Below are 10,300 nucleotides of genomic sequence, written 5' to 3' on the forward strand. Positions count from 1 at the left end.
ATAATAATAATGATGGCATTTATTAAGCGCTTACTATGTGCAAAGCACTGTTCTAAGCACTGGGGAGGTTACAAGGTGATGAGGTTGTCCCACGGAGGGCTCACAGTCTTCATCCCCATTTCACAGATTTGGTCACTGAGGGACAGAGAAGTGAAGTGACTTGCCCAAAGTCACCCAGCTGGCAATTGGCGGAGCCGGCATTTGAACTCATGACCTCTGACTCCAAAGCCAGGGCTCTTTCCACTGAGCCACGCTGCTATTCTATTTATTTTGTTAAAGATGGGCACATAGCTGTAATTCTATTTGTTCTGACCGTTTTGACACCTGCCTCCATGTTTTGTTTTGTTGTCTGTCTCCCCCTTCTAGACTGTGAGCCCGCTGTTGGGTAGGGACTGCCTCTATATGTTGCCAACTTGTACTTCCCAAGTGCTCAGTACAGTGCTCTGCACACAGTAAGCGCTCAATAAATACGACTGAATGAATGAATCACACTAAACACACGCACTGAGTACTTACTGTGTGCAGAGCACTATAATGATAATGGCATTTATTAAGCGCTACGCGCCAAGCACTGAACTACACGCTTGGGAGAGTACAATGCAACAGAATTAGCAGGCACGGTCCCTGCTCATAATGGGTTTACAGTTTGGAGGGGGAGATAGGAATATGAATAAAAGCGCAAGATAAATCAATCAATCGTATTTATTGAGCGCTTACTGTGTGCAGAGCACTGTACTAAGCGCTTGGGAAGTACAAGTTGGCAACATATAGAGACAATGCCAACTTGTACTTCCCAAGCGCTTAGTACAGTGCTCTGCACACAGTAAGCGCTCAATAAATACGATTGATTGATTGATTGATCCCTACCCAACAGTGGGCTCACAGTCTAGAAGGGGGAGACAGAGAACAAAACCATATTAACAAAATAAAATAAATAGAATAGATATGTACAAGTAAAATAAATAGAGTAATAAATACATACAAACGTATATACATCTATACAGGTGCTGTGGGGAAGGGAAGGAGGTAAGGCAGGGGGGATGGAGAGGGGGACGAGGGGGAGAGGAAGCAGGGGGCTCAGTCTGGGAAGGCCTCCTGGAGGAGGTGAGCTCTCATCTCTTAATCATAATCAGGTTAGATATCAGGTTATATATATAGATATATATCTATAGATATAAGGTTAGATATCGCCCCTGTCCCACAAGAGGCTCCCAGTCTAAATATTAGGGAAGTCTTTTAGACTGTGAGCCCACTATTGGGTAGGGACTGTCTCTATATGTTGCCAAATTGTACTTCCCAAGCGCTTAGTACAGTGCTCTGCACACAGTAATCGCTCAATAAATACGATTGATGATGATGAAGTAACGTGGCCTGGAGTAAAGAACACAGGACTGGGAGACAGAGGACCTGGCTCTAATCCCAGCTCTCCCAGCTTCTAGACTGTGAGCCCACTGTTGGGTAGGGACCGTCTCTATATGTTGCCAAATTGACTTCCCAAGCGCTTAGTACACTGCTCTGCACACAGTAAGCGCTCAATAAATACGATTGAATGAACAAAATAATAATAATAATGATGGCATTTGTTAAGCACTTACTATGTGCAGAGCACTGTTCTAATCGCTGGGGGACACATGGGGTGATCAAGTTGTCCCACGTGGGGCTCACAGTCTTAATCCCCATTTTACCGATGAGGTAACTGAGGCTCAGAGAAGTGAAGTGACTTTTGCCCAAGGTCACACAGCAGACATGCGGTGGAGTAGGGATTCGAACCCATGACCTCTGACTCCAAAGCCCGGGCTCTTTCCACTGAGCCACGCTACCTTGCCTGCTGTGTGATCTTCTAGACTGTGAGCCCGCTGTTGGGTAGGGACCGCCTCTGTGTGTTGCCGACTTGTACTTCCCAAGCGCTTAGTCCAGTGCTCTGCACACAGTGAGTGCTCAATAAATACAACTGAATGAATGAATGATCCTGGGCAAGTCACTATACTTCTCAGGGCTTTAGTTTCCTTACCTGCAAACTGGGGATACCAGTAGGCAATGACTCTTCCCCACTTCAAAGCCTTATTGAAGGCACATCTCCTCCAAGAGCCTTCTCCTGCCTAAGTCCTCTTTTCTTTTTCTTCCCCTTAGTACAGTGCTCAGCACACAGTAAGCGCTCAATAAATAGGACTGAATGAATGAATAATGAGGGCATCTCAGGGCTTTAGTTTTCTCACTTGCAAACTGGGGATACCAGTAGACAATGACTCTCCCCCATTTCAAAGCCTTATTGAAGGCACATCTCCTCCATGAGACTTCTCCTGCCTAAGCCCTCTTTTCCTTTGCCTTAGTACAGTGCACTGCACACAGTGAGTGCTCAATAAATACCACTGAATGAATGAATAACGAGGGCATCTCAGGGCTTTAGTTTTCTCACTTGCAAACTGGGGATACCAGTAGACAATGACTCTCCCCCATTTCAAAGCCTTATTGAAGGCACATCTCCTCCAAGAGACTTCACCTGCCTAAGCCCTCTTTTCTTTTTCTTCCCTTAGTACAGTGCTCTGCACACAGTAAGTGCTCAATAAATACGAATAATGAGGGCATCTCAGGGCTTTAGTTTTCTCACTTGCAAATTGGGGATAAGTACACAATGACTCTCCACGACTTCAAAGCCTTATTGAAGGCACATCTCCACCAAGACTTCTCCTGCCTAAGCCCTCTTTTCTTTTTCTTCCCCTTAGTACAGTGCTCTGCACACAGTAAGCGCTCAATAAATACGACTGAATGAATGAATAATGAGGGCATCTCATGGCTTTAGTTTTCTTACTTGCAAACTGGGGACACCAGTAGACAATGATTGTTCCCCACTTCAAAGCCTTATTGAAGGCACATCTCCTCCAAGACACTTCTCCTACCTAAGCCCTCTTTTCCTTCCCCTCAGTACAGTGCTCTGCACACAGTAAGTGCTCAATAAATAGGACTGAATGAATGAATAATGAGGGCATCTCAGGGCTTTAGTTTTCTCACTTGCAAACTGGGGATACCAGTAGACAATGACTCTCCCCCACTTCAAAGCCTTATTGAAGGCACATCTCTTCCAAGAGACTTCACCTGCCTAAGCCCTCTTTTCTTTTTCTTCCCCTTAGTACAGTGCTCCCCACACAGTAAGTGCTCAATAAATATGACTGAATGATGAATAATGGAAGGCATCTCAGGGCTTTAGTTTTCTCACTTGCAAACTGGGGATACCAGTAGACAATGACTGTCCCCCAATTCAAAGCCTTATTGAAGGCACATCTCCTCCAAGAGACTTCTCCTGCCTAAGCCCTCTTTTCCTCCCCCTTAGTACAGTGCTCTGCACACAGTGAGCACTCAATAAATACCACTGAATGAATGAATAACGAGGGCATCTCAGGGCTTTAGTTTTCTCACTTGCAAACTGGGGATACCAGTAGACAATGACTCTCCCCCACTTCAAAGCCTTATTGAAAGCACATCTCCTCCAAGAGACTTCACCTGCCTAAGTCCTCTTTTCTTTTTCTTCCCCTTAATACAGTGCTATCCACACAGTAAGTGCTCAATAAATATGACTGAATGAATGAATAATGAGGGCATCTCAGTGCTTTAGTTTTCTCACTTGTAAACTGGGGATACCAGTAGATAATGACTGTCCCCCACTTCAAAGCCTTATTGAAGGCACATCTCCTCCAAGAGACTTCACCTGCTTGAGCCCTCTTTTCTTTTTCTTCCCCTTAGCACAGTGCTCCGCACCCTTAGCACAGTGCTCCGCACACAGTAAGTGCTCAATAAATACGACTGAATTGAATGAATAATCATGGCATCTCAGGGCTTTAGTTTTCTCACTTGCAAATTGGGGATACCAGTAGACAATGACTCCCCCCAACTTCAAAGCCTTACTGAAGGCACATCTCCTCCAAGAGACTTCTCCTGCCTTAGCCCTCTTTTCCTTCCCCTTAGTACAGTGCTCTGCACACAGTAAGTGCTCAATAAATAGGACTGAATGAATGAATAATGAGGGCATCTCAGGGCTTTAGTTCTCTCACTTGCAAACTGGGGATACCAGTAGACAATGACTGTCCCCCACTTCAAAGCCTTATTGAAGGCACATTTCCTCCAAGAGACTTCTCCTGCCTTAGCCCTCTTTTCCTTCCCCTTTCAGTACAGTGCTCTGCACACAGTAAGTGCTCAATAAATAGGACTGAATGAATGAATAATGAGGGCATCTCAGGGCTTTAGTTTTCTCACTTGCAAATTGGGGATACCAGTAGACAATGACTGTCCCCCACTTCAAAGCCTTATTGAAGGCACATTTCCTCCAAGAGACTTCTCCTGCCTAAGCCCTCTTTTCCTTCCCCTTTCAGTACAGTGCTCTGCACACAGTAAGTGCTCAATAAATAGGACTGAATGAATGAATAAGGAGGGCATCTCAGGGCTTTAGTTTCCTCACTTGCAAACTGGGGATACCAGTAGACAATGACTGTCCCCCACTTCAAAGCCTTATTGAAGGCACATCTCCTCCAAGAGACTTCTCCTGCCTAAGCCCTCTTTTCTTTTTCTTCCCCTTAGTACAGTGCTCTGCACACAGTAAGCACTCAATAAATACGACTGAATGAATGAATAATGACGGCATTTACTAAGCGCTTACTACGTGCAAAGCACTGTTCTAAGCGCTGGATGAACTCCCTTTCCTGTAGCCCTGACATGTTGCTTTCCATCAATCAATCAATCATATTTACTGAGCGCTTACTATGTGCAGAGCACTGTACTAAGCGCTTGGGAAGTACAAATTGGCAACATATAGAGACAGTCCCTACCCAACATTGGGCTCACAGCCTAAAAGAGAGTTGCTTTCATTCATCCCCCCAGCCCCACAGCTCTTACCTACATAAGGTAATTTATTTATAGCAATGTCTGTCTCCCCTTCTAGAGTGTAAACTCATGGTGGGCAAAGAATGTGTCTGTTATATTTTTATACTGTACTCTGCAGCACTTACTACAGTGCTCTGCACACAGCAGATGCTCCGAAAATACGGTTGATTACTTGGACTGTGAGCCCAGTGAGGAACAGGATCAGGGAAGCAGCGTGGCTCAGTGGGAAAAGCCCGGGCTTTGGAGTCAGAGGTCATGGGTTCAAATCCCAGCTCCGCCAACTGTCAGCTGGGTGACTTTGGGCAAGTCCCTTCACTTCCCTGGGCCTCAGTTCCCTCGTCTGTAAAATGGGGATTAAGACTGTGAGCCCCACGGTGGGACAACCTGATCACCTTGTAACATTCCCAGCGCTTAGAACAGTGCTTTGCACATAGTAAGCACTTAATAAATGCCATTATTATTATTATTAAAATGGGGATTAAGACTGTGAGCCCCACCGTGGGACAACCTGATCACCTTGTAATCTTCCCAGCGCTTAGAACAGTGCTTTGCACATAGTAAGCGCTTAATAAATGCCGTTATTATTATTATTAAAATGGGGATTAAGACTGTGAGCCCCCCGTGGGACAACCTTAATTACCTTATAACCCCCCCAGTGCTTGGCACACAGCAAGCGCTTAATAAATGCCATCATTACCATTATTATTATTATTATTCTCTGTGCCTCAGTTCCCTCATCTGTCAAATGGGGATGAAGACTGTGAGCCCCCCGTGGGACAACCTTGATTACCTTGTAACCTCCTCAGGGCTTAGAACAGTGCTTGGCACATAGTAAGCGCTTAATAAATGCCATTATTATTATTATTATTCTCAGAGCCTCAGTTCCCTCATCAGTCAAATGTCCGGGATTAAGACTGTGAGCCCCCCGTGGGAAAACCTCGATTATCTTGTAACCTCCCCAGCACTTAAAACAGTGTTTGGCACATAGAAAGCACTTAAACACCATTATTATTATTATTATTCAAGTGCTTAGTCCAGTGCTCTGCACACAGTAAGCGCTCAATAAATCCGATTGAATGAATGAACGAATTTCCCAAGCGCTTAGTCCACTGCTCTGCACACACTAAGTGCTCAATAAATCCGACTGAATGAATGAACTTCCCAAAGGCTTTGTCCAGTGGTCTGCACACAGCAAGCGCTCAATACGATTGAATGAATGAATGAAATTCCCAAGCGCTTAGTCCACTGCTCTAGCACACAGTAAGCGCTCAATAAATCTGATTGAATGAATGAATGAACGAATTTCCCAAGCGCCTAGTCCAGTGCTCTGCACACAGTAAGCGCTCAATAAATACGATTGAATGAAGTTCCCAAGCGCTTAGTCCACTGCTCTGCATATAGTAAGCGCTCAATAAATCCGACTGACTGACTGAATGAACTTCCCAAGCGCTTAGTCGAGTGCTCTGCACACAGTAAACGCTCAATAAATCCGATTGAATGAATGAATGAATTCCCCAAGCGCTTAGTCCACTGCTCTGCATACAGTAAGCGCTCAATAAACCCGACTGAAAATGAATGAATGAACTTCCCAAAGGCTTAGTCCACTGCTCTGCACACAGCAAGCGCTCAATAAATACGATTGAATGAATGAAGTTCCCAAGCGCTTAGTCCAGTGCTCTGCACACACTAAGCGCTCAATACGACTGAATGAACGAATGAATGAATGAACTTCCCAAGCGTCTAGTCCACTGCTCTGCACACAGTAAGTGCTCAATAAATCCGATTGAATGAATGAATGAACGAACTTCCCAAGCGCTTAGTCCACTGCTCTGCATATAGTAAGCGCTCAATAAATCCGACTGACTGACTGAATGAACTTCCCAAGCGCTTAGTCGAGTGCTCTGCACACAGTAAGCGCTCAATAAATACGACTGAATGAATGAATAGACGAACTTCCCAAGAGCTTAATCCACTGCTCCGCACACAGTAAGCGCTCAATAAATAGGATTGAATGAATGAATGAATGAACTTCCCAAGCGCTTAATCCACTGCTCTGCACACAGTAAGCGCTCAATAAATCCGATTGAATGAATGAATGAACGAACTTTCCAAGCGCCTAGTCCACTGCTCTGCACCCAGTAAGCGCTCAATAAATCCGACGGAATGAATGAATGAACTTCCCACGCGCTTAGTCCAGTGCTCTGCACACAGTAAGCGCTCAATACGATTGAATGAACGAATGAATAAATGAACTTCCCAAGCGTCTAGTCCACTGCTCTGCACACAGTAAGCGCTCAATAAATCTGATTGAATGAATGAATGAACGAATTTCCCAAGCGCTTAGTCCACTGCTCTACACACAGTAAGCGCTCAATAAATCCGACTGAATGAACTTCCCAAGCGCCTAGTCGAGTGCTCTGCAAACAGTAAGCGCTCAATAAATACGATTGAATGAGTGAATGAACTTCCCAAGCGCCTAGTCGAGTGCTCTGCACACAGTAAGCGCTCAATAAATACGATTGAATTTTAGATTGTGACAGACTGTGAGCCCACTGTTGGGTAGGGACTGTCTCTATATGTTGCCAATTTGAACTTCCCAAGCGCCTAGTCGAGTGCTCTGCACACAGTAAGCGCTCAATAAATACGGCTGAATGAGTGAATGAACTTCCCAAGCGCCTAGTCCAGTGCTCTGCACACAGTAAGCGCTCAATAAATATGATTGATGATGATGATGATTGAATGAATGAATAAACGAACTTCCCAAGCGCTCATTTCCACTGCTCTGCACACAGTAAGCGCTCAATACGACTGAATGAATGAGTAAACTTCCCAAGCGCTGAATCCACTGCTCTGCACACAGTAAGCGCTCAATAAATCCGACTGAATGAATGAATGAACTTCCCAAGCGCCTAGTCCACTGCTCTGCACACAGTAAGCGCTCAATAAGTACGACTGAATGAATGAATAAACGAACTTCCCAAGTGCTTGGTCCACTGCTCTGCACACAGTAAGCGCTCCATAAATCCGACACAGTAAGCGCTCAATAAATAGGATTGAATGAATGAACTTCCTTAGCGCTTAGTCCACTGCTCTGCACACAGTAAGCGCTCAATAAATACGACTGAAACAATGAATGAATTTCCCAAGCGCTTAGTCCAGGGCTCTGCAACAGTAAGCGCTCAATAAATCCGACTGAATGAATGAATGAACTTCCCAAGCGCTTAGTCCAGTGCTCTGCACACAGTAAGCGCTCCATAAATACGACTGAATGAATGAATAAACGAACTCCCCAAGCGCTTAGCCCAGTGCTCTGCACACAGTAAGCGCTCAATAGGATTGAATGAATGAATGAACTTCCCTAGCGCTTAGTCCACTGCCCTGCACACAGTAAGCGCTCAATAAATACGATTGAAAGAATGAATGGATTTCCCAAGCGCTTAGTCCAGGGCTCTGCACACAGTAAGCGCTCAATAAATACGATTGAATGAATGAATGAACTTCCCCAGCGCTTAGTCCACTGCTCTGCACACAGTAAGCGCTCCATAAATCCGACACAGTAAGCGCTCAATAAATAGGATTGAATGAATGAACTTCCCAAGCGCTTAGTCCACTGCTCTGCACACAGTAAGCGCTCAATAAATACGACTGAAACAATGAATGAATTTCCCAAGCGCTTAGTCCAGGGCTCTGCAACAGTAAGCGCTCAATAAATCCGACTGAATGAATGAATGAACTTCCCAAGCGCTTAGTCCAGTGCTCTGCACACAGTAAGCGCTCCATAAATACGACTGAATGAATGAATAAACGAACTCCCCAAGCGCTTAGCCCAGTGCTCTGCACACAGTAAGCGCTCAATAGGATTGAATGAATGAATGAACTTCCCTAGCGCTTAGTCCACTGCTCTGCTCACAGTAAGCGCTCAATAAATACGATTGAATGAATGAACTTCCCCAGCGCTTAGTCCACTGCTCTGCACACAGTAAGCGCTCCATAAATCCGACACAGTAAGCGCTCAATAAATAGGATTGAATGAATGAACTTCCCTAGCGCGTAGTCCACTGCTCTGCACACAGTAAGCGCTCAATAAATACGATTGAAAGAATGAATGAATTTCCCAAACGCTTAGTCCAGGGCTCTGCACACAATAAGCGCTCAATAAATCCGACTGAATGAATGAATGAACTTCCCAAGCGCCTAGTCCACTGCTCTGCACACAGTAAGCGCTCAATAAGTACGACTGAATGAATGAATGAACGAACTTCCCAAGCGCTTAGTCCACTGCTCTGCACACAGTAAGCGCTCAATAAATAGGACTGAATGAATGAATGAACTTCCCAGGCGCTTAGTCCACTGCTCTGCACACAGCAAGCGCTCAATAAATAGGACTGAATGAATGAATGAACTTCCCAGGCGCTTAGTCCACTGCTCTGCACACAGTAAGCGCTCAATAAATACGACTGAATGAATGAATGAGCTTCCCAAGCGCTTAGTCCACTGCTCTGCACACAGTAAGCGCTCAATAAATAGGATTGAATGAATGAATGAGCTTCCCAAGCGCTTAGTCCACTGCTCTGCACACAGTAAACGCTCAATAAATAAGATTGAATGAATGAATGAATGAACGAATAAACGAATTTCCCAAGCGCCTAGTCCACTGCTCTGCACACAGTAAGCGCTCCATAAATCCGATTGAATGAATGAATGAATAAACGAACTTCCCAAGCGCTTAGCCCAGGGCTCTGCACACAGTAAGCGCTCAATAGGACTGAATGAATGAATGAACTTCCCAAGCGCTTAGTCCACTGCTCTGCACACAGTAAGCGCTCAGTAAATACGACTGAATGAATGAATGAGCTTCCCAAGCGCTTAGTCGACTGCTCTGCACACAGTAAGCGCTCAATAAATCCGATTGAATGAATGAATGAATGAACTTCCCAAGCGTCTAGTCCACTGCTCTGCACACAGTAAGCGCTCAATAAATCCGACTGAATGAATGAATGAATGAGCTTCCCAAGCGCTTAGTCCACTGCTCTGCACACAGTAAGCGCTCAATAAGTACGACTGACTGAATGAATGAATGACTGAATGAATGAATGGAGGTCCGGGCGGCCCCTGAGGGCGGAGTGAGGGCCCGAGCGCTGAGGAGAACGGGCGCGCGCACGTACGGGGCCCGCGGGGGCGCGCACGTACAGGGCCCGCGGGCGCGCGCCCGTTGGGCTTCGAAGGGGGAGGAGGAAGAAGGGAGGACGTGAGGGAAGCCGGCGCGGCGCTCACCTTGAACAACATTTTCTTCAGCTGGGAGTCCGGCACCGCCATGGCGGCCGCGGCTGAGGAGACGTGAGGAGAGGAGACGAGGGGCCGCCTCAGCCCCGGCGCCTCCCTTCACCCCCGTACGGCAGGGCGACCAAGGCGCCGCCTTCCGCTCCCG

At 45.9% G+C, this 10,300-nt stretch overlaps 1 protein-coding gene across 4 annotated transcripts in view; it reads right to left on the bottom strand.

Moving 5' to 3' along the window:
* TSG101 (tumor susceptibility 101) overlaps window positions 1-10,300 on the bottom strand; it is a 73,951-nt gene extending 63,651 nt beyond the window's left edge. For all 4 annotated transcript variants that reach the window (XM_038764809.1, XM_038764808.1, XM_038764807.1 and 1 more), the window contains exon 1: window positions 10,147-10,300. In XM_038764809.1, the coding sequence (XP_038620737.1) occupies window positions 10,147-10,188 (42 nt within the window). In that variant the 5' untranslated portion in view covers window positions 10,189-10,300. The remainder of the gene's footprint in view (window positions 1-10,146) is intronic.

This window comes from Tachyglossus aculeatus, chromosome 22 (genome assembly GCF_015852505.1).
Source record: "Tachyglossus aculeatus isolate mTacAcu1 chromosome 22, mTacAcu1.pri, whole genome shotgun sequence".
Taxonomy (NCBI): Eukaryota; Metazoa; Chordata; class Mammalia; order Monotremata; family Tachyglossidae; genus Tachyglossus; species Tachyglossus aculeatus.